At 55.2% G+C, this 24,104-nt stretch overlaps 1 protein-coding gene across 1 annotated transcript in view; it reads right to left on the bottom strand.

Annotated features, from left to right (window-relative positions):
• Positions 1-24,104, bottom strand: part of NCAPG (non-SMC condensin I complex subunit G) — a 77,676-nt gene that overhangs the window by 25,016 nt on the left and 28,556 nt on the right. Inside the window, exons 14-19 of the mRNA XM_076057623.1 lie at positions 21,421-21,606; positions 20,621-20,760; positions 20,213-20,321; positions 16,740-16,859; positions 11,051-11,287; positions 5,644-5,825 (exon numbers count right to left, since the gene is read on the bottom strand). Coding sequence (XP_075913738.1) covers positions 5,644-5,825; positions 11,051-11,287; positions 16,740-16,859; positions 20,213-20,321; positions 20,621-20,760; positions 21,421-21,606 — 974 coding nt within the window. The remainder of the gene's footprint in view (positions 1-5,643; positions 5,826-11,050; positions 11,288-16,739; positions 16,860-20,212; positions 20,322-20,620; positions 20,761-21,420; positions 21,607-24,104) is intronic.

Below are 24,104 nucleotides of genomic sequence, written 5' to 3' on the forward strand. Positions count from 1 at the left end.
CCACCACTACTACACCACCACCACCCCCACCACCACTACACCACCACTACTACACCACCACCGCTACTACACCACCACCACCCTCACCAACACCACCACCACCACCACCTCACCGGCTGGAGTAAGCGAAGGCCGTGAAGAAGACGGCAAGGCCGTGCCGCCTTTGTCTCTCCCACTACTAACAATGTTCACTACACCACCACTACTACACCACCACCACCACTACTACACCACCACCACCACCCTCACCACCACCACCACCACCACTACTACACCACCACCACTACTGCTGCCACCAACACCACCACCACCACTACTACACCACCACCACTACTACACCACCCTCACCACTACTACACCACTGCTACTACACCACCACCACCACCACCCTCACCACCACCCGCTCACCGGCTGGAGTAAGCGAAGGCCGTGAAGAAGACGGCAAGGCCGTGCCGCCTTTGTCTCTCCCAGTACTAACAATGTCCACTACATCACCACCACCACTACACCACCACCACTACTACTACACCACCACCACTACTACTACACCACCTCCACCACTACTACACCACCACCCTCACCACCACCACTACTACACCACCACCACCACCACCACCCTCACCACCACCTCCACCACTACTACACCACCACCACTACTACACCACCACCACTACTACACCACCACCACTACTACACCACCACCACTACTACACCACCACCACTACTACACCACCACCACTACTGCTACCACCACCACCAACACCACCACCACCAACACCACCACCACCACCACCACCACATCACTACCCCCACCACCACCCTCACCACCACCACCCTCACCACCACCACCCTCACCACCACCACCCTCACCACCACCGCCACCACCACCACCACCAACACCACCACCACCACCACCACTACTACACCACCACCCCGCTCACCGGCTGGAGTAAGCGAAGGCCGTGAAGAAGACGGCAAGGCCGTGCCGCCTTTGTCTCTCCCAGTACTAACAATGTTCACTACATCACCACCACCACCACCACCCTCACCACCACCACCCTCACCACCACTACACCACCACTACTACACCACCACCACCACCCTCACCACCACCACCCTCACCACTACTACACCACCACCACTACTACACCACCACCCTCACCACCACCACCACTACTACACCACCATCACCACCACCCCCACCACCACCACCACCACTACCCTCGCCACCAACACCACCCTACCACCTCCACCACCACTACTACACCACCACCACTACTACACCACCACCACCACCACCCTCACCACCACCTCCACCACTACTACACCACCACCACTACTACACCACCACCACTACTACACCACCACCACTACTACACCACCACCACTACTACACCACCACCACTACTACACCACCACCACTACTGCTACCACCACCACCATCACCACCAACACCACCACCACCACCACCACCAACACCACCACCACCACCACATCACTACCCCCACCACCACCCTCACCACCACCACCCTCACCACCACCACCCTCACCACCACCGCCACCACCACCACCACCAACACCACCACCACCACCACCACTACTACACCACCACCCCGCTCACCGGCTGGAGTAAGCGAAGGCCGTGAAGAAGACGGCAAGGCCGTGCCGCCTTTGTCTCTCCCAGTACTAACAATGTTCACTACAACACCACCACCACCACCACCCTCACCACCACCACCCTCACCACCACTACACCACCACTACTACACCACCACCACCACCCTCACCACCACCACCCTCACCACTACTACACCACCACCACTACTACACCACCACCACCACCACTACTACACCACCACCCTCACCACCACCACCACTACTACACCACCATCACCACCACCCCCACCACCACCACTACCCTCACCACCACCACCACCCTACCACCTCCACCACCACTACTACACCACCACCACTACTACAACACCACCCTCACCACCACCACCACCACTACTACACCACCATCACCACCACCCCCACCACCACCACCACCACTACCCTCACCACCACCACCACCCTACCACCTCCACCACCACTACTACACCACCACCACTACTACACCACCCTCACCACTACTACACCACTGCTACTACACCACCACCACCACCACCCTCACCACCACCACTACTACTACACCCTCACCACCCTCACCACCACCACCACCTCACCGGCTGGAGTAAGCGAAGGCCGTGAAGAAGACGGCAAGGCCGTGCCGCCTTTGTCTCTCCCAGTACTAACAATGTTCACTACATCACCACCACCGCTACACCACCACCACTACTACACCACCACCACCCTCACCACCACCCTCACCACCACCACCGCCACCACCACTACACCACTACCACCACTACTACACCACCACCACCACCACCGCTACTACACCACCACCACCACCACTACTACACCACCACCACCCTCACCACCCTCACCACCGCCACCACCCCCCTCACCACCACCACTACTACACCACCACCCTCACCACCGCCACCACCACCACCACCACTACTACACCACCACCACCGCCACCACCACCACCACCACCCGCTCACCGGCTGGAGTAAGCGAAGGCCGTGAAGAAGACGGCAAGGCCGTGCCGCCTTTGTCTCTCCCAGTACTAACAATGTTCACTACATCACCACCACCACTACACCACCACCACTACACCACCACCACTACTACTACACCACCACCACCACTACTACACCACCACCACCACCACCACCACTACACCACCACCACTACTACTACACCACCACCACCACCCTCACCACCGCCACCACCCTCACCACTACTACACCACCACCACTACACCACCACCACTACTACACCACCACCACCCTCACCACCACCACTACATCACTACCACCACCCCCACCACCACCACCACCACTACTACTACACCACCACCACCACCACCCTCACCACCACCCCGCTCACCGGCTGGAGTAAGCGAAGGCCGTGAAGAAGACGGCAAGGCCGTGCCGCCTTTGTCTCTCCCAGTACTAACAATGTCCACTACATCACCACGACCACCACCCTCACCACCACCACCACCACCACCCTCACCACCACCAACACCACTACTACACCACCACCACTACTACACCACCACCACCACCACCCTCACCACCACCACTACCACACCACCACCACTACTACACCACCACTACTACACCACCACCACTACTACACCACCACCACCACCCTCACCACCACCAACACCACCACTACTACTACACCACCACCACCACCCTCACCACCACCACCACCACCACTACACCACCACCACTACTACACCACCCTCACCACCACCACTACCCTCACCACCACCACTACTACACCACCACCACCACCCGCTCACCGGCTGGAGTAAGCGAAGGCCGTGAAGAAGACGGCAAGGCCGTGCCGCCTTTGTCTCTCCCAGTACTAACAATGTTCACTACAACACCACCACCACTACACCACCACCACTACTACACCACCACTACACCACCACCACCACTACTACACCACCACTACTACTACACCACCACCACCACCACTACACCACCACTACTACACCACCCTCACCACTATTACACCACTGCTACTACACCACCACCACCACTACTACACCACCACCATTACTACACCACCCTCACCACTACTACACCACCACCACCACCACCACCCTCACCACCCTCACCACCACCACCCACTCACCGGCTGGAGTAAGCGAAGGCCGTGAAGAAGACGGCAAGGCCGTGCCGCCTTTGTCTCTCCCAGTACTAACAATGTTCACTACATCACCACCACCACCAACACCACCACTACTACACCACCCTCACCACCACCACCACCACCATCACCACTACTACACCCTCACCACCCTCACCACCACCACACGCTCACCGGCTGGAGTAAGCGAAGGCCGTGAAGAAGACGGCAAGGCCGTGCCGCCTTTGTCTCTCCCAGTACTAACAATGTTCACTACATCACCACCACCACCACCACCACCCTCACCACCACCACTACCCTCACCACCACCACCACCACCCTCACCACCACCACACAGCTACACGCTCACCGGCTGGAGTAAGCGAAGGCCGTGAAGAAGACGGCAAGGCCGTGCCGCCTTTGTCTCTCCCAGTACTAACAATGTTCACTACATCACCACCACCACTACACCACCACCACTACACCACCACCACTACTACTACACCACCACCACCACTACTACACCACCACCACCACCACCACCACTACACCACCACCACTACTACTACACCACCACCACCACCCTCACCACCGCCACCACCCTCACCACTACTACACCACCACCACTACACCACCACCACTACTACACCACCACCACCCTCACCACCACCACTACATCACTACCACCACCCCCACCACCACCACCACCACTACTACTACACCACCACCACCACCACCCTCACCACCACCCCGCTCACCGGCTGGAGTAAGCGAAGGCCGTGAAGAAGACGGCAAGGCCGTGCCGCCTTTGTCTCTCCCAGTACTAACAATGTCCACTACATCACCACGACCACCACCCTCACCACCACCACCACCACCACCCTCACCACCACCAACACCACTACTACACCACCACCACTACTACACCACCACCACCACCACCCTCACCACCACCACTACCACACCACCACCACTACTACACCACCACTACTACACCACCACCACTACTACACCACCACCACCACCCTCACCACCACCAACACCACCACTACTACTACACCACCACCACCACCCTCACCACCACCACCACCACCACTACACCACCACCACTACTACACCACCCTCACCACCACCACTACCCTCACCACCACCACTACTACACCACCACCACCACCCGCTCACCGGCTGGAGTAAGCGAAGGCCGTGAAGAAGACGGCAAGGCCGTGCCGCCTTTGTCTCTCCCAGTACTAACAATGTTCACTACAACACCACCACCACTACACCACCACCACTACTACACCACCACTACACCACCACCACCACTACTACACCACCACTACTACTACACCACCACCACCACCACTACACCACCACTACTACACCACCCTCACCACTATTACACCACTGCTACTACACCACCACCACCACTACTACACCACCACCATTACTACACCACCCTCACCACTACTACACCACCACCACCACCACCACCCTCACCACCCTCACCACCACCACCCACTCACCGGCTGGAGTAAGCGAAGGCCGTGAAGAAGACGGCAAGGCCGTGCCGCCTTTGTCTCTCCCAGTACTAACAATGTTCACTACATCACCACCACCACCAACACCACCACTACTACACCACCCTCACCACCACCACCACCACCATCACCACTACTACACCCTCACCACCCTCACCACCACCACACGCTCACCGGCTGGAGTAAGCGAAGGCCGTGAAGAAGACGGCAAGGCCGTGCCGCCTTTGTCTCTCCCAGTACTAACAATGTTCACTACATCACCACCACCACCACCACCACCCTCACCACCACCACTACCCTCACCACCACCACCACCACCCTCACCACCACCACACAGCTACACGCTCACCGGCTGGAGTAAGCGAAGGCCGTGAAGAAGACGGCAAGGCCGTGCCGCAGGCGACCCTCCCCCTCCGTGGCCGGGTTATACCACAGCAGCAGCAGGCGGGACAGCAGGCGGGCGCTGAGCACGCGGCCAGACAGCAGCAGCTTGGAGAGGCCCTCAGCAGCTACACAGCGCAGGTCCACACTCTGGGGGTGAGGGGTGAGGGGGTGAGGGTGGTGAGAGGGTGAGGGTGAGGGTGAGAGGGTGAGGGGGTGAGAGGGGTGAGGAATGAGAGAGGCAGCAGCAGCTTGGCCAGGCCCTTAGAGAGCCTCAGAGGCACACAGAGACATACAGGGACATACAGGGACATACAGAGACACACAGAGACCCTCAGAGAGACACAGAGAGACACAGAGACACACAGGGACATACAGAGACCCTCAGAGAGACACAGAGACACACAGGGACATACAGAGACCCTCAGAGAGACAAAGAGACACACAGGGACATACAGGCGGGACAGCAGGCGGGCGCTGAGCACGCGGCCAGACAGCAGCAGCTTGGAGAGACCCTCAGCAGCTACACAGCGCAGGTCCACACTCTGGGGGTGAGAGGGGGTGAGAGGGGGTGAGGGTGAGGGTGAGAGGGTGAGGGGGGTGAGAGGGGGGTGAGGGTGAGGGTGGTGAGGAATGAGAGAGGCAGCAGCAGCTTGGCCAGGCCCTTAGAGAGCCTCAGAGACACACAGAGACACAGGGACACACAGAGACATACAGAGACACACAGAGACATACAGAGACATACAGAGACACACAGAGACACACAGAGACACACAGAGACACACAGAGACCCTCAGAGACACACAGAGAGACACAGAGACACACAGAGACCCTCAGAGAGACACAGAGACACAGGGACATACAGAGACATACAGAGACACACAGGGACACACAGGGACATACAGAGACACACAGAGACACACAGAGACATACAGAGACACACAGAGACACACAGAGACACACAGAGACACACAGTGACACACAGAGACACACAGAGACACACAGAGACCCTCAGAGAGACACAGAGACACACAGAGACCCTCAGAGAGACAAAGAGACACACAGGGACATACAGGCGGGACAGCAGGCGGGCACTGAGCACGCGGCCAGACAGCAGCAGCTTGGAGAGACCCTCGGCGGCTACACAGCGCAGGTCCACACTCTGGGGGTGAGGGTGAGGGGGTGAGAGGGGTGAGGGTGAGGGTGGTGAGGGTGAGGGTGAGAGGGGGTGAGGGTGAGAGGGGTGAGGAATGAGAGAGGCAGCAGCAGCTTGGCCAGGCCCTTAGAGAGCCTCAGAGACTCACAGAGACACAAAGAGACACAGAGACACACAGAGACACACAGAGACACACAGGGACATACAGAGACATACAGAGACACACAGAGACACACAGAGACACACAGAGACACACAGAGACCCTCAGAGACACACAGAGAGACACAGAGACACACAGAGACCCTCAGAGAGACACAGAGACACAGGGACATACAGAGACATACAGAGACACACAGAGAGACACAGAGACCCTCAGAGACACACAGAGAGACACAGAGACATACAGAGACACACAGAGACACACAGGGACATACAGAGACACACAGAGACACACAGTGACACACAGAGACCCTCAGAGAGACACAGAGACACACAGGGAGACACAGAGACACACAGAGACCCTCAGAGAGACAAAGAGACACACAGGGACATACAGGCGGGACAGCAGGCGGGCGCTGAGCACGCGGCCAGACAGCAGCAGCTTGGAGAGACCCTCAGCAGCTACACAGCGCAGGTCCACACTCTGGGGGTGAGAGGGGGTGAGAGGGGGTGAGGGTGAGAGGGGTGAGGGGGGTGAGAGGGGGTGAGAGGGGGTGAGGGGGGTGAGGGTGGTGAGGAATGAGAGAGGCAGCAGCAGCTTGGCCAGGCCCTTAGAGAGCCTCAGAGGCACACAGACACACAGGGACATACAGAGACCCTCAGAGAGACACAGAGACACACAGGGACACACAGAGACCCTCAGAGACACACAGAGAGACACAGAGAGACACAGAGACCCTCAGAGACACACAGAGACACACAGAGGCACACAGAGACACACAGAGACACACAGAGACACACAGAGACACACAGAGACACACAGAGAGACACAGAGACCCTCAGAGACACACAGAGACACACAGAGACACACAGGGACATACAGAGACACACAGAGACACACAGTGACATACAGAGACACACAGAGACACACAGTGACACACAGAGACACACAGAGACACACAGAGACACACAGAGACCCTCAGAGAGACACAGAGACACACAGAGACCCTCAGAGAGACAAAGAGACACACAGGGACATACAGGCGGGACAGCAGGCGGGCACTGAGCACGCGGCCAGACAGCAGCAGCTTGGAGAGACCCTCAGCAGCTACACAGCGCAGGTCCACACTCTGGGGGTGAGAGGGGTGAGAGGGGTGAGGGGGTGAGAGGGGGTGAGGGTGAGGGTGGTGAGGAATGAGAGAGACAGCAGCAGCTTGGCCAGGCCCTTAGAGAGCCTCAGAGACACACAGAGACACACAGGGACACACAGAGACACACAGAGAGACACAGAGACACACAGAGAGACACAGAGACACACAGAGACCCTCAGAGAGACACAGAGACACACAGAGAGACACAGAGACACACAGAGACCCTCAGAGAGACACAGAGACACACAGGGACATACAGACACACAGAGACCCTCAGAGACACACAGGGACATACAGAGACACACAGAGAGACACAGACACACACAGAGAGACACACAGAGAGACACACAGAGAGACACAGAGAGACACAGAGACCCTCAGAGAGACACAGAGACACACAGGGACATACAGAGACACACAGAGACACACAGAGACACACAGAGACCCTCAGAGAGACACAGAGACACACAGGGACATACAGAGACACACAGAGAGACACAGAGACACACAGAGACCCTCAGAGAGACACAGAGACACACAGAGACCCTCAGAGACACACAGAGACACACAGGGACATACAGAGACACACAGAGACACACAGTGACACACAGAGACCCTCAGAGAGACACAGAGACACACAGGGAGACACAGAGACACACAGAGACCCTCAGAGAGACAAAGAGACACACAGGGACATACAGGCGGGACAGCAGGCGGGCACTGAGCACGCGGCCAGACAGCAGCAGCTTGGAGAGACCCTCAGCAGCTACACAGCGCAGGTCCACACTCTGGGGGTGAGAGGGGGTGAGGGGGGTGAGGGGGTGAGGGGGTGAGAGGGGGTGAGAGGGGGGTGAGAGGGGTGAGGGTGAGGAGTGTGAGGGGGGTGAGGAATGAGAGAGACAGCAGCAGCTTCGAGAGACCCTCGGCAGCTACACAGGGCACGTCCACGCTCTGGGTGAGGGGGGTGAGGAGGGGGGTGAGAGGGGTGAGGGGGGTGAGGGGGGTGAGGAATGAGAGAGGCAGCAGCAGCTTGGCCAGGCCCTTAGAGAGCCTCAGAGACACACAGAGAGACACACAGGGACACACACAGAGACCCACAGAGAGAGAGACACAGACACACAGACACACACAGACACACAGAGACACACAGAGACACGAAGAGACCCACAGAGACACGAAGAGACCCACACACAGAGACCCACAAAGACACGAAGAGACACACAGAGAGACACACAGAGAGATACACAGAGACACAGAGAGACCCACACAGAGACCCACAGAGAGACACAGAGAGACACACAGAGACACACATAGAGACACACAGAGACCCACAGAGAGACACACAGAGACACACACAGAGACACAGAGAGACCCACACAGAGACCCACAGAGAGACACACAGAGCCACACATAGAGACACACAGAGACACACACAGAGACCCACAGATACCCACAGGGAGACACACAGAGACCCACAGAGACCCACACAAAGACACACAGAGACCCACACAGAGACCCACAGAGAGACACACAGAAAGACACACAGAGAGACCCAGAGAGAGACACACGGAGACCCAGAGAGAGACACACGGAGACACAGAGAGACACACAGACACACAGAGACACACACAGAGAGACACAGAGATACACACAGAGAGACACACAGACACACAGAGACACACAGAGATACACACAGAGAGACACACACAGAGACCCACAGAGAGACACACAGAGAGACACACAGAGACCCACAGAGAGACACACAGAGAGACACACAGAGACCCACAGAGAGACACACAGAGAGACCCACAGAGAGACACAGAGAGACCCACACACAGAGACACACAGAGAGACACACAGAGACCCACAGAGAGACACACACAGAGACCCACAGAGAGACCCACAGAGAGACACAGAGAGACCCACACACAGAGACACACAGAGAGACACAGAGACCCACACAGATACCCACAGAGAGACACACAGAGACACACAGAGAGACACACAAAGACCCACACAGAGACCCACAGAGACCCACAGAGAGACACACAGAGACACACAGAGACACACAGAGACACAGAGAGACACAGAGAGACCCACAGAGACCCACACAGAGACCCTAACAGACCAACAGAGACCCACAGAGACCCACACAGAGACCCAGACACAACAACAACCGCCATTCGCCACTAAGTGGCGGTGACGTCACCACGACACTTGTGCCAGGCCAGGCACATAGACACACACACAAAGACACACACACACACAGAGACACACACACACACACAGAGACACACACACACACACAGAGACACACACACACAGACACACACACACAGAGACACACACACACACACAGACACACACACACACACAGAGACACACACACACACAGAGACACACACACACACAGAGACACACACAGAGACACACACACACACAGAGACACACACACAGAGGTGACCCAGTCTACCCAGCGAGACGAGTGTGGTGGCGGTGGTGGAGGAGGTGGTGGTGGAGGTGTCGGTGATGGCGGTGGTGGTGGCGGTGGTGGTGGAGGTGTCGGTGATGGCGGTGGTGGTAGTGGAGGTGGCGGTGGTGGCGGCGGTGGTAGTGGAGGTGGCGGTGATGGTGGCGGTGGTAGTGGTGATGGTGGTGGTGGTGATGGTGATGAGGATGGTGGTGGTGGTGGTGATGGTGGTGATGATGATGATGGTGGAGGTGGTGGTGATGGTGGTGGTGATGATGATGGTGGTGGTGATGGTGGTAGTGGAGGTGGCGGTGATGGCGGTGGTGGTGGCGGTGGTGGTGATGGTGGAGGTGGTGGTGGTGGCGGTGGTAGTGGAGGTGGCGGTGGTGTCGGTGGTGGTGGTGTCGGTGGTGGTGGCGGCTGTCTAATCCGCCCCCACCTCTCCATCCAGGAAGCTGGACAGCAGTGCGAGGATTGATCCCACGGTCTTGGCTCCGTCCCGTCTCTCCTCTTCCTTCCTCATCGCCACCTCCTCCTCCTCCTCCTCCTCAGCCTCCTCCTCCTCCTCCTCCGCCCCCTCAGGCAAAGCGAAGGCCTCAAGGCCGTGGGTCTGCAGGATGTCGAAGATGGCCTTCAGCGCTATGCAGCGCACCTCCTCCGTGTCAATCTCCGCCATCTGGGGGGGGGGGGGAGGAGGAGAGGGAGGGGGGGTGACCCGGTCAGGTGACCCGGTCAGGTGACCCGGTCAGGTGGTCCGGTCTACCCGCAACATCTCTCCGTTTCTCTCCCCGAGTCTCTCTCTGAGTCTCTCTCCCAGTGTCTCTCTCCGTGTCTCTCTCTCCGCGTCTCTCTCCCCGCTTGTCTCTCCCCCCGCTTGTCTCTCTCCCCGCGTCTCTCTCCGTGTCTCTCTCTCCCGGTGTCTCTCTCCCCGCTTGTCTCTCCCCCCGCTTGTCTCTCTCCCCGCGTCTCTCTCCGTGTCTCTCTCTCCCGGTGTCTCTCTCCCCGCGTCTCTCTCCGTGTCTCTCTCTCCCGGTGTCTCTCTCCCCGCGTCTCTCTCCCTGCGTCTCTCTCCCAGTGTCTCTCTCCCCGCGTCTCTCTCCCAGTGTCTCTCTCCCCGCGTCTCTCTCCCCGCGTCTCTCTCTCCCCGTGTCTCTCTCCGTGTCTCTCTCTCTGTGTCTCTCTCCCCGTCTCTCTCTCTCTCCCCGTGTCTCTCTCCGTGTCTCTCTCTCTGTGTCTCTCTCCCTCTCTCTCCGTCTCTCTCTCTCCCTGTGTCTCTCTCTCTGTCTCTCCCCGTGTCTCTCTGCACCTGGAAGAGGAGGCCGAGGTGCTGGGTGGCGAGCTCTCTGTCTCTCTCTCCCCGTGTCTCTCTCTCTGTCTCTCCCCATTCTCTCTCTCTCCCCGTGTCTCTCTCCGTGTCTCTCTCTCTGTGTCTCTCTCCCTCTCTCTCTGTCTCTCTCTCTCCCCGTGTCTCTGTCTCTCTCCCCGTGTCTCTCTCTCTCCCCGTGTCTCTCTCCGTGTCTCTCTCTCTGTGTCTCTCTCCCTCTCTCTCTGTCTCTCTCTCTCTCCCCGTGTCTCTGTCTCTCTGTCTCTCTCCCTGTGTCTCTCTCTCCCCGTGTCTCTCTCCCTGTCTCTCTCTCTCTGTACCTGGAAGAGGAGGCCGAGGTGCTGGGTGGCGAGCTCTCTGTCTCTCTCTCTCCCTGTCTCTCTCTGTGTCTCTCTCTCTCTCTCCCTGTGTCTGTCTCTCTCTCTCTGTCTCTGTGTACCTGGAAGAGGAGGCCGAGGTGCTGGGTGGCGAGCTCTCTGTGTCTCTCTCTGTGTCTCTCTCTCTGTGTCTCTCTCTCTCTCTCTGTCTCTCTCTCTCTGTCTCACTCTCTGTCTCTCTCTCTCTCTCTGTCTCTCTCTCCCCGTGTCTCTCTCTCTCTGTCTCTCTCTCTGTCTCTCTCTCTGCACCTGGAAGAGGAGGCCGAGGTGCTGGGTGGCGAGCTCTCTGTGTCTCTCTCTCTGTGTCTCTCTCTCTGTGTCTCTCTCCCCGTGTCTCTGTCTCTCTGTCTCTATGTACCTGGAAGAGGAGGCCGAGGTGCTGGGTGGCCAGCTCTCTGTGTCTCTCTCTCTGTGTCTCTCTCTCTGTCTCTCTCTGTCTCTCCCTGTGTCTCTCCCCGTGTCTCTGTCTCTGTCTCTCTGTCTGTACCTGGAAGAGGAGGCCGAGGTGCTGGGTGGCCAGCTCTCTGTGTCTCTCTCTCTGTGTCTCTCTCTGTCTCTGTGTCTCTACCCGTGTCTCTGTGTACCTGGAAGAGGAGGCCGAGGTGCTGGGTGGCCAGCTCTCTGTGTCTCTCTCTCTGTGTCTCTCTCTGTCTCTGTGTCTCTACCCGTGTCTCTGTGTACCTGGAAGAGGAGGCCGAGGTGCTGGGTGGCCAGCTCTCTGTGTCTCTCTCTCTGTGTCTCTCTCTGTCTCTGTGTCTCTACCCGTGTCTCTGTGTACCTGGAAGAGGAGGCCGAGGTGCTGGGTGGCCAGCTCTCTGTGTCTCTCTCTCTGTGTCTCTCTGTCTCTCTCTCTGTGTCTCTCTCTGTCTCTGTGTCTCTACCCGTGTCTCTGTGTACCTGGAAGAGGAGGCCGAGGTGCTGGGTGGCCAGCTCTCTGTGTCTCTCTCTCTGTGTCTCTCTCTGTCTCTGTGTCTCTACCCGTGTCTCTGTGTACCTGGAAGAGGAGGCCGAGGTGCTGGGTGGCCAGCTCTCTGTGTCTCTCTCTCTGTGTCTCTCTCTGTCTCTGTGTCTCTACCCGTGTCTCTGTGTACCTGGAAGAGGAGGCCGAGGTGCTGGGTGGCCAGCTCTCTGTGTCTCTCTCTCTGTGTCTCTCTCTATCTCTGTGTCTCTACCCGTGTCTCTGTGTACCTGGAAGAGGAGGCCGAGGTGCTGGGTGGCCAGCTCTCTGTGTCTCTCTCTCTGTGTCTCTCTCTATCTCTGTGTCTCTACCCGTGTCTCTGTGTACCTGGAAGAGGAGGCCGAGGTGCTGGGTGGCCAGCTCTCTGTGTCTCTCTCTCTGTGTCTCTCTCTGTCTCTGTGTCTCTACCCGTGTCTCTGTGTACCTGGAAGAGGAGGCCGAGGTGCTGGGTGGCCAGCTCTCTGTGTCTCTCTCTCTGTGTCTCTCTCTGTCTCTGTGTCTCTACCCGTGTCTCTGTGTACCTGGAAGAGGAGGCCGAGGTGCTGGGTGGCCAGCTCTCTGTGTCTCTCTCTCTGTGTCTCTCTCTGTCTCTGTGTCTCTACCCGTGTCTCTGTGTACCTGGAAGAGGAGGCCGAGGTGCTGGGTGGCCAGCTCTCTGTGTCTCTCTCTCTGTGTCTCTCTGTCTCTCTCTCTGTGTCTCTCTCTGTCTCTGTGTCTCTACCCGTGTCTCTGTGTACCTGGAAGAGGAGGCCGAGGTGCTGGGTGGCCAGCTCTCTGTGTCTCTCTCTCTGTGTCTCTCTCTGTCTCTCTACCCGTGTCTCTGTGTACCTGGAAGAGGAGGCCGAGGTGCTGGGTGGCCAGCTCTCTGTGTCTCTCTCTCTGTGTCTCTCTCTATCTCTGTGTCTCTACCCGTGTCTCTGTGTACCTGGAAGAGGAGGCCGAGGTGCTGGGTGGCCAGCTCTCTGTGTCTCTCTGTGTCTCTCTCCCCGTGTCTCTCTCTGTCTCTCACTCCCCGTCTCTCTCTCTCTCTCCCCGTGTCTCTCTCCCTGTGTCTGTCTCTCTCCCTGTGTCTCTCTGTGTACCTGGAAGAGGAGGCCGAGGTGCTGGGTGGCCAGCTCTCTGTGTCTCTCTCTCTGTGTCTCTCTGTCTCTCTCTCTGTGTCTCTCTCTGTCTCTGTGTCTCTACCCGTGTCTCTGTGTACCTGGAAGAGGAGGCCGAGGTGCTGGGTGGCCAGCTCTCTGTGTCTCTCTCTCTCTGTGTCTCTCTCTCTGTCTCTGTCTCTCTCTGTCTCTCTGTGTCTCTCTCTCTGTGTCTCTCTCCCTGTGTCTGTCTCTCTCCCTGTGTCTCTCTGTGCACCTGGAAGAGGAGGCCGAGGTGCTGGGTGGCCAGCTCTCTGTGTCTCTCTCCCCGTGTCTCTCTCCCTGTGTCTGTCTCTCTCCCTGTGTCTCTGTGTACCTGGAAGAGGAGGCCGAGGTGCTGGGTGGCCAGCTCTCTGTGTCTCTCTCTCTGTGTCTCTCTCTGTCTCTGTGTCTCTACCCGTGTCTCTGTGTACCTGGAAGAGGAGGCCGAGGTGCTGGGTGGCCAGCTCTCTGTGTCTCTCTCTCTGTGTCTCTCTCTGTCTCTGTGTCTCTACCCGTGTCTCTGTGTACCTGGAAGAGGAGGCCGAGGTGCTGGGTGGCCAGCTCTCTGTGTCTCTCTCTCTGTGTCTCTCTCTGTCTGTGTCTCTACCCATGTCTCTGTGTACCTGGAAGAGGAGGCCGAGGTGCTGGGTGGCCAGCTCTCTGTGTCTCTCTCTCTGTGTCTCTCTCTATCTCTGTGTCTCTACCCGTGTCTCTGTGTACCTGGAAGAGGAGGCCGAGGTGCTGGGTGGCCAGCTCTCTGTGTCTCTCTGTGTCTCTCTCCCCGTGTCTCTCTCTGTCTCTCACTCCCCGTCTCTCTCTCTCTCTCCCCGTGTCTCTCTCCCTGTGTCTGTCTCTCTCCCTGTGTCTCTCTGTGTACCTGGAAGAGGAGGCCGAGGTGCTGGGTGGCCAGCTCTCTGTGTCTCTCTCTCTGTGTCTCTCTGTCTCTCTCTCTGTGTCTCTCTCTGTGTCTCTCTCTGTCTCTGTGTCTCTACCCGTGTCTCTGTGTACCTGGAAGAGGAGGCCGAGGTGCTGGGTGGCCAGCTCTCTGTGTCTCTCTCTCTCTGTGTCTCTCTCTCTGTCTCTGTCTCTCTCTGTCTCTCTGTGTCTCTCTCTCTGTGTCTCTCTCCCTGTGTCTGTCTCTCTCCCTGTGTCTCTCTGTGCACCTGGAAGAGGAGGCCGAGGTGCTGGGTGGCCAGCTCTCTGTGTCTCTCTCCCCGTGTCTCTCTCCCTGTGTCTGTCTCTCTCCCTGTGTCTCTGTGTACCTGGAAGAGGAGGCCGAGGTGCTGGGTGGCCAGCTCTCTGTGTCTCTCTCTCTGTGTCTCTCTCTGTCTCTGTGTCTCTACCCGTGTCTCTGTGTACCTGGAAGAGGAGGCCGAGGTGCTGGGTGGCCAGCTCTCTGTGTCTCTCTCTCTCTGTGTCTCTCTCCCTGTGTCTGTCTCTCTACCCGTGTCTCTGTGTACCTGGAAGAGGAGGCCGAGGTGCTGGGTGGCCAGCTCTCTGTGTCTCTCTCTCTGTGTCTCTCTCTGTCTCTGTCTCTCTCCCTGTGTCTCTCTGTGCACCTGGAAGAGGAGGCCGAGGTGCTGGGTGGCCAGCTCTCTGTGTCTCTCTCCCCGTGTCTCTGTCTCTCTGTGTCTCTCTGTCTCTCTGTACCTGGAAGAGGAGGCCGAGGTGCTGGGTGGCCAGCTCTCTGTGTCTCTCTCCCCGTGTCTCTCTCCCTGTGTCTGTCTCTCTCCCTGTGTCTCTCTGTGTACCTGGAAGAGGAGGCCAAGGTGCTGGGTGGCCAGCTCTCTGTGTCTCTCTCTCTGTGTCTCTCTCTGTCTCTGTCTCTCTACCCGTGTCTCTGTGTACCTGGAAGAGGAGGCCGAGGTGCTGGGTGGCCAGCTCTCTGTGTCTCTCTCTGTCTCTGTGTCTCTCTCCCCGTGTCTCTCTCTGTCTCTCTCTCTCTGTGTCTCTCTCCCCGTGTCTCTGTCTCTCTGTACCTGGAAGAGGAGGCCGAGGTGCTGGGTGGCCAGCTCTCTGTGTCTCTCTCTGTCTCTGTGTCTCTCTCCCCGTGTCTCTCTCTGTCTCTCTCTCTCTGTGTCTCTCTCCCCGTGTCTCTGTCTCTCTGTACCTGGAAGAGGAGGCCGAGGTGCTGGGTGGCCAGCTCTCTGTGTCTCTCTCTCTGTGTCTCTCTCTGTGTCTCTCTCTGTCTCTGTGTCTCTACCCGTGTCTCTGTGCACCTGGAAGAGGAGGCCGAGGTGCTGGGTGGCCAGCTCTCTGTGTCTCTCTCTGTCTCTCTCCCCGTCTCTCTCTCTCTCCCCGTGTCTCTCTCCCTGTGTCTGTCTCTCTCCCTGTGTCTCTCTGTGCACCTGGAAGAGGAGGCCAAGGTGCTGGGTGGCCAGCTCTCTGCTCTGCAGGGCGCTGGAGCCAAGGCAGAGGACGGCGACACTCCGCACCGCCGGCTCCTCATTCACAATGCCCGGTAGCACCTGCACAGACAAAGGTCCCCCAGGTAGCCTCTAGCAAGGGCTGTAGGGGCAAGTGCTGAGACACAGACAAAGCTCCCCCAGGTAGCCTCTAGCAGGGCTGTAGGGGCAAGTGCTGAGACACAGACAAAGCTCCCCCAGGTAGCCTCGGGCAGGGCTGTAGGGGCAAGTGCCGAGACACAGACAAAGCTCCCCCAGGTAGCCTCTAGCAGGGCTGTAGGGGCAAGTACTTAGACACAGACAAAGCTCCCCCTGGTAGCCTCTAGCAGGGGGCAAGTGCTGAGACACAGACAAAGCTCCCCCAGGTAGCCTCTAGCAGGGCTGTAGGGGCAAGTGCTGAGACACAGACAAAGCTCCCCCAGGTAGCCTCTAGCAGGGCTGAAGGGGCAAGTGCTGAGACACAGACAAAGCTCCCCCTGGTAGCCTCTAGCAGGGGCTGTAGGGGCAAGTGCTGAGACACAGACAAAGGTCCCCCAGGTAGCCTCTAGCAGGGCTGTAGGGGCAAGTGCCGAGACACAGACAAAGCTCTCCCAGGTAGCCTCTAGCAAGGGCTGTAGGGGCAAGTGCTGAGACACAGACACAGCTGGGGTCACCAGCTCGTGCAGCATGTGTGTGTACGTGTGTGATCACAAATCTCTATTTAACTCCATCAAAAAAGTAACCTGCAGCGCCACACCTATTACCATCATTAGGGGAAAAAACGGTGATCCAATCTCCGACCCCCAGGAACAGGTTTGCAGATTTGCTGAGCATTTCTGTGAGGTCCTGGGGGAGGGGAGAATCCCTCGGCCAGGAAAACATCGTGGCACAAAGTGAGGGTGACCCTGCTGAGGCTGCGGTGCCTCAAATATTGGAAGAAGTCACCCCCTGTGAGTGGCTGGCTGAGGTGCCATCTGTTGAGGAAGTACTGAAGGCGATCCGGAGTCTGAGACCAGGAAAGGCAGCGGGCAGAGATTATCTCCCAAGCGAAATGCTGAGGGAGGGTGGCGTTTGTGCACAGACTGCCCTACATGACATCATAACAACAGTCTGGACCACTGGACGGGTTCCGCAGGATTGGAAGGATGCCCTGGTGGTCCCCCTTTTTAAGAAGGGGGACCGCACAGACTGTAACAACTACAGGGGCATCTCACTCCTCAGTGTGCCGGGAAAGGTCCTGGCAAGGATTATTCAACATCGCCTTGCCAGGCACGCTGAGGAGAGGCTTGCGGAGCCCCAATGCGGTTTCAGGAAAGGGCGGTCCTGCACAGATGCCATATTTTCTGTCCGTCTGCTACAGCAGAGGTGTAGGGAATTCCAACAAGACCTACATCTCTGCTTTATTGACCTGGTCAAGGCCTATGATACCATCAGTAGGCCTGGGCTCTGGGTCGTTCTTCATGCTTTTGGAGTACCTGACCCTCTGCTCACGATCATTAAGGACCTTCATGATGGTGAGCGGGCCCGGGTAAAACTACGTGGCCGGGAGTCAGAGTCATTCCCTCTACACCTTGGGGTGCGACAGGGATGTCCCTCTGGCTCCCACATTATTTAACATCTATTTTGACCACGTAGTTCGTGAAGCCTTCAATAGCTGTACCGGGGGAATCTCCATTTGGTACAGATATAATGGGAGGCTGATCGATGCCCGGGTGCGGTCAAAGGATGGCTCCCTATTGCTCAACCACGTTATGTATGACGATGATTTGGTAATAGCTGCACATTCGGAGGAAGAGTTGGAGGCGCGGCTGCTGAGACTGGAGCTTGCCACTAAGAGGTGGGGCCTTACCATCAGCCCCACCAAAACTAGGCACCTGCCTGGGTATTTTGTACCATCGGACACTCCACCCCCACAACTCCCAATCGGTGATGGGGCAGTTGTGGAGAGAGTGGAGAGTTTCCCATACCTGGGCAGTGTGCTTATGACTGGCTCCAGTTTAACAGCAGAGGTCTCACTCCGAATCAGTCGAGCGGCAATATCTTTTCATCGGTTGCGTAACGCTGTGTGGAAGCTACCTGGTCTGTCGCTCCGCACTAAGTTTCAGGTCTTCTCGGCCACGGTCATTCCCTCCCTTCTCTACGCTTGCGAAACGTGGACCCCCCTAATGGAACATCTTCGCCGGTTAGAAACATTTAGGCTGGCCTGCCTACGATCCATCCTGGGTTTAACCAGACTGGATTGTGTGAGGAGCTCACAAATCCTTGAAAGATCTGGGCAAGGTCCCATCCGTGAGCTCCTCCGGCAGGCAAGGCTGCGTTGGCTGGGTCATGTAGCCCGCATGCCCAGCCACCGCATGCCGAAACAGCTTTTGTTTGGCCGGATTGAGGGGGCTAAGCGGGCGCGGCACGGGCTAGAGAAGAGATGGAGTGATGTGGTACAGGAGGACGTGGAGCTGAGTGGACTTGCCGATGACTGGTACCAGCGGTGTCAAGATCGGCCTCTGTGGAGGAGGCTCGTGAAGGACGCTACTGGGCAGTTGGAGGCAGTCGCCCTCCAACAACAACGGAGGGCGGAGGAGCGACGCTCACAACAGCGAGCGGAGCGCCGGGTGGCTAAAGCACAGCAGGTTGGCACAGTAGGGGGCACAGGTGGTGCATCAGCCAGTCATCTCAGTCAGTCGACCCGTGGCACCTGCTGGGTCTGCCCAGTGACCTCCTGCCAGCGGGCGTTCGACACTTCACGTGGCCTCAGGGTGCACATAGCCTGGCACAAGCGTCGTGGTGACGTCACCGCCACTTAGTGGCGAATGGCGGTTGTTGTTGTATGTATATATATACATATATATATATGCATGTATATATGTGTGTATGTATATGTGTATATAAGTGTGTATGTATATATGTGTATATATATATGTGACTGTATATATATGTGACTGTGTATATATATGTATCTGTGTGTGTGTATATATATGTATATATGTATCTGTGTGTGTGTATATCTGTATATATATGTATCTGTGTGTGTATGTATATGTGTATATATGTATATGACTGTGTATGTATATATGTGTATATATGTATATCTGTGTATATGTATATGACTGTGTGTGTATATATATGTATCTGTGTGTATATATATGTATCTGTGTGTGTATATATGTATCTGTGTGTGTATATATATGTATCTGTGTGTGTATATATGTATCTGTGTGTATGTGTATATATATGTATCTGTGTGTATGTGTATATATATATGTATCTGTGTGTGTATATATGTATCTGTGTGTGTATATATATGTATCTGTGTGTATGTGTATATATGTGTATCTGTGTGTATATATGTATATATATATGTGTGTGTATCTGTGTGTGTATGTGTATATGTATATGACTGTGAGTGTATATATACGTGTGTATCTGTGAGTGTCCCCCACCAGCTCGTGTAGCAAGCAGGCGACGGTTGGCTGCAGCGACCGGCCCAGCGGCAGCACCTTGATGAGCTCGGCCAGCATGGTGAGACATCGTAGCAGAGTCTCAGGGTCACTCTGTGAATCATCATCGTCATCATCATCATCATCATCACTCTGTGAATCATCATCGTCATCATCACCAACATCATCAACATCACCATCACCAGCATGGTGAGACATCGTAGCAGAGTCTCAGCATCACTCTGTGAATCATCATCGTCAACATCATCATCACTCTGTGAATCATCATCGTCAACATCACCAACATCATCAACATCACCATCACCAGCATGGTGAGACATCGTAGCAGAGTGTCAGGGTCACTCTGTGAATCATCATCGTCATCATCATCACTCTGTGAATCATCATCACCAGCATGGTGAGACATCGTAGCAGAGTCTCAGCATCACTCTGTGAATCATCATCGTCAACATCATCATCACTCTGTGAATCATCATCACTCTGTGAATCATCATCATGGTGAGACATCCTAGCAGAGTCTCAGGGTCACTCTGTGAATCATCATCATCATCACCATCACCAGCATGGTGAGGCATCGTAGCAGAGTATCAGCATCACTCTGTGAATCATCAGCATCATCACTCTGTGAATCATCATCGTCACTCTGTGAATCATCATCATCATCACCATCACCAGCATGGTGAGACATCGTAGCAGAGTATCAGCATCACTCTGTGAATCATCAGCATCATCACTCTGTGAATCATCATCGTCACTCTGTGAATCATCATCATCATCATCACCATCACCAGCATGGTGAGACATCGTAGCAGAGTCTCAGCGTCACTCTGTGAATCATCAGCATCATCACTCTGTGAATCATCATCGTCACTCTGTGAATCATCATCATCATCATCACCACCACCACCACCAACACCACCAACACCACCAACACCACCACCCCCACCACCACCACCACCACCCACCACCACCAACACCACCACCAACACCACCAACACCACCACCACCAACACCACCACCACCAACACCACCACCACCCCCACCACCACCACCGCCACCATCACCACCACCCCCACCACCGCCACCACCGCAACCATCACCACCACCACCACCATCACCACCATCACCACCACCACCACCACCCCCACCACCACCACCACCACCCCCATCACCACCACCACCACCATCACCTTCTCCACACGCTGCTCTGCTGGTTGTTGTTGTTGTTGTTGTTCTTCACGAGTGATCTCCTCACGCTCGGCCTCCAGCTCCTCCACGGTGACCTTGAGGCGCTGTGCGCCCACAAACTCCTGCATGGAGACGCAGTGATCCATCTCCTCCCTCGCCTCGTGGAGACGAACTTTCACTGAAGCCAGCTACACACAAGCATCAGGGTTAGTGTGTGAGTGAGTGTATGAGTGAGTGAGTGAGTGTATGAGTGAGTGAGTGTATGAGTGAGTGTATGAGTGAGTGAGTGAGTGTATGAGTGAGTGAGTGTATGAGTGAGTGTATGAGTGAGTGTGTGAGTGAGTGAGTAAGTGTATGAGTGTATGTGTGAGTTTGTGAGTGTATGAGTGAGTGTATGAGTGAGTGAGTGTATGAGTGAGTGAGTGTATGAGTGAGTGAGTGTATGAGTGAGTGTATGAGTGAGTGTATGAGTGAGTGTATGAGTGAGTGAGTGTATGAGTGAGTGAGTGTATGAGTGAGTGTATGAGTGAGTGTGTGAGTGAGTGAGTAAGTGTATGAGTGTATGTGTGAGTTTGTGAGTGTATGAGTGAGTGTATGAGTGAGTGAGTGTATGAGTGAGTGAGTGTATGAGTGAGTGAGTGTATGAGTGAGTGAGTGTATGAGTGAGTGTATGAGTGAGTGTATGAGTGAGTGTATGAGTGAGTGAGTGTATGAGTGAGTGTATGAGTGAGTGTATGAGTGAGTGAGTGTATGAGTGAGTGAGTGTATGAGTGAGTGTATGAGTGAGTGAGTGTATGAGTGAGTGTATGAGTGAGTGTATGAGTGACTGTATGGAGACACAGTGCTCCATCTCCTCCCTCGCCTCGTGGAGACGAACTTTCACTGAGGCCAGCTACACACAAGCGTCAAGGTTAGTGTGTGAGTGTGTGAGTGTGTGAGTGAGTGTATGAGTGAGTGTGTGAGTGAGTGAGTGTATGAGTGAGTGTATGAGTGAGTGTGTGAGTGAGTGAGTGTATGAGTGAGTGAGTGTATGAGTGAGTGAGTGTATGAGTGAGTGTATGAGTGAGTGTATGAGTGAGTGTATGAGTGAGTGTGTGAGTGTGTGAGTGAGTGTATGAGTGAGTGTGTGAGTGAGTGTATGAGTGTGTATGAGTGAGTGTGTGAGTGAGTGAGTGTATGAGTGAGTGAGTGTATGAGTGAGTGAGTGTATGAGTGAGTGAGTGTATGAGTGAGTGTATGAGTGAGTGAGTGTATGAGTGAGTGTATGAGTGAGTGTGTGAGTGTGTGAGTGTGTGAGTGTATGAGTGAGTGTGTGAGTGTATGAGTGTATGAGTGAGTGTGTCAGTGAGTGTATGAGTGAGTGAGTGTATGAGTGAGTGTATGAGTGAGTGTATGAGTGTGTGAGTGAGTGTGTGAGTGAGTGTATGAGTGAGTGTATGAGTGAGTGAGTGTGTGTATGAGTGTGTGAGTGAGTGTGTGAGTGAGTGTATGAGTGAGTGTATGAGTGTGTGAGTGAGTGTGTGAGTGAGTGTATGAGTTTGTGTGTGAGTGAGTGTATGAGTGAGTGAGTGTATGTATGAGTGAGTGAGTGTATGAGTGTATGTGTGAGTGAGTGAGTGTATGAGTATATGAGTGTGTGAGTGAGTGAGTGTATGAGTGAGTGTATGAGTGTGTGAGTGAGTGTGTGAGTGAGTGTATGAGTGAGTGTATGAGTGAGTGAGTGTGTGTATGAGTGTGTGAGTGAGTGTGTCAGTGAGTGTATGAGTGAGTGTATGAGTGTGTGAGTGAGTGTGTGAGTGAGTGTATGAGTTTGTGTGTGAGTGAGTGTATGAGTGAGTGAGTGTATGTATGAGTGAGTGAGTGTATGAGTGTATGTGTGAGTGAGTGAGTGTATGAGTATATGAGTGTGTGAGTGAGTGAGTGTATGAGTGAGTGTATGAGTGTGTGAGTGAGTGAGTGTATGAGTGAGTGTATGAGTGAGTGTATGAGTGAGTGTATGAGTGAGTGTATGAGTGAGTGTATGAGTGAGTGAGTGTATTAGTGAGTGTATGAGTGAGTGTATGAGTGAGTGTATGAGTGAGTGTATGAGTGAGTGAGTGCATGAGTGAGTGTATTAGTGAGTGTATTAGTGAGTGTATGAGTGAGTGTATTAGTGAGTGTATGAGTGAGTGTATTAGTGAGTGTATCAGTGAGTGTATTAGTGAGTGTATCAGTGAGTGTATTAGTGAGTGTATCAGTGAGTGTATTAGTGAGTGTATCAGTGAGTGTATTAGTGAGTGAGTGTATGAGTGAGTGAGTGTATTAGTGAGTGTATGAGTGAGTGAGTGTATTAGTGAGTGTATGAGTGAGTGTATTAGTGAGTGTATGAGTGAGTGAGTGTATGAGTGAGTGTATTAGTGAGTGTATTAGTGAGTGTATGAGTGAGTGAGTGTATTAGTGAGTGTATCAGTGAGTGTATGAGTGAGTGAGTGTATGAGTGTATGAGTGAGTGTATGAGTGAGTGAGTGTATGAGTGAGTGTATGAGTGAGTGTATGAGTGAGTGAGTGTATGAGTGAGTGTATTAGTGAGTGTATTAGTGAGTGTATCAGTGAGTGAGTGTATTAGTGAGTGTATTAGTGAGTGTATGAGTGAGTGTATGAGTGAGTGAGTGTATTAGTGAGTGTATTAGTGAGTGTATTAGTGAGT

Source organism: Petromyzon marinus, chromosome 83 (genome assembly GCF_048934315.1).
Source record: "Petromyzon marinus isolate PM22_M1 ecotype Great Lakes invasive population chromosome 83, UKy_Petmar_22M1.pri1.0, whole genome shotgun sequence".
Taxonomy (NCBI): Eukaryota; Metazoa; Chordata; class Hyperoartia; order Petromyzontiformes; family Petromyzontidae; genus Petromyzon; species Petromyzon marinus.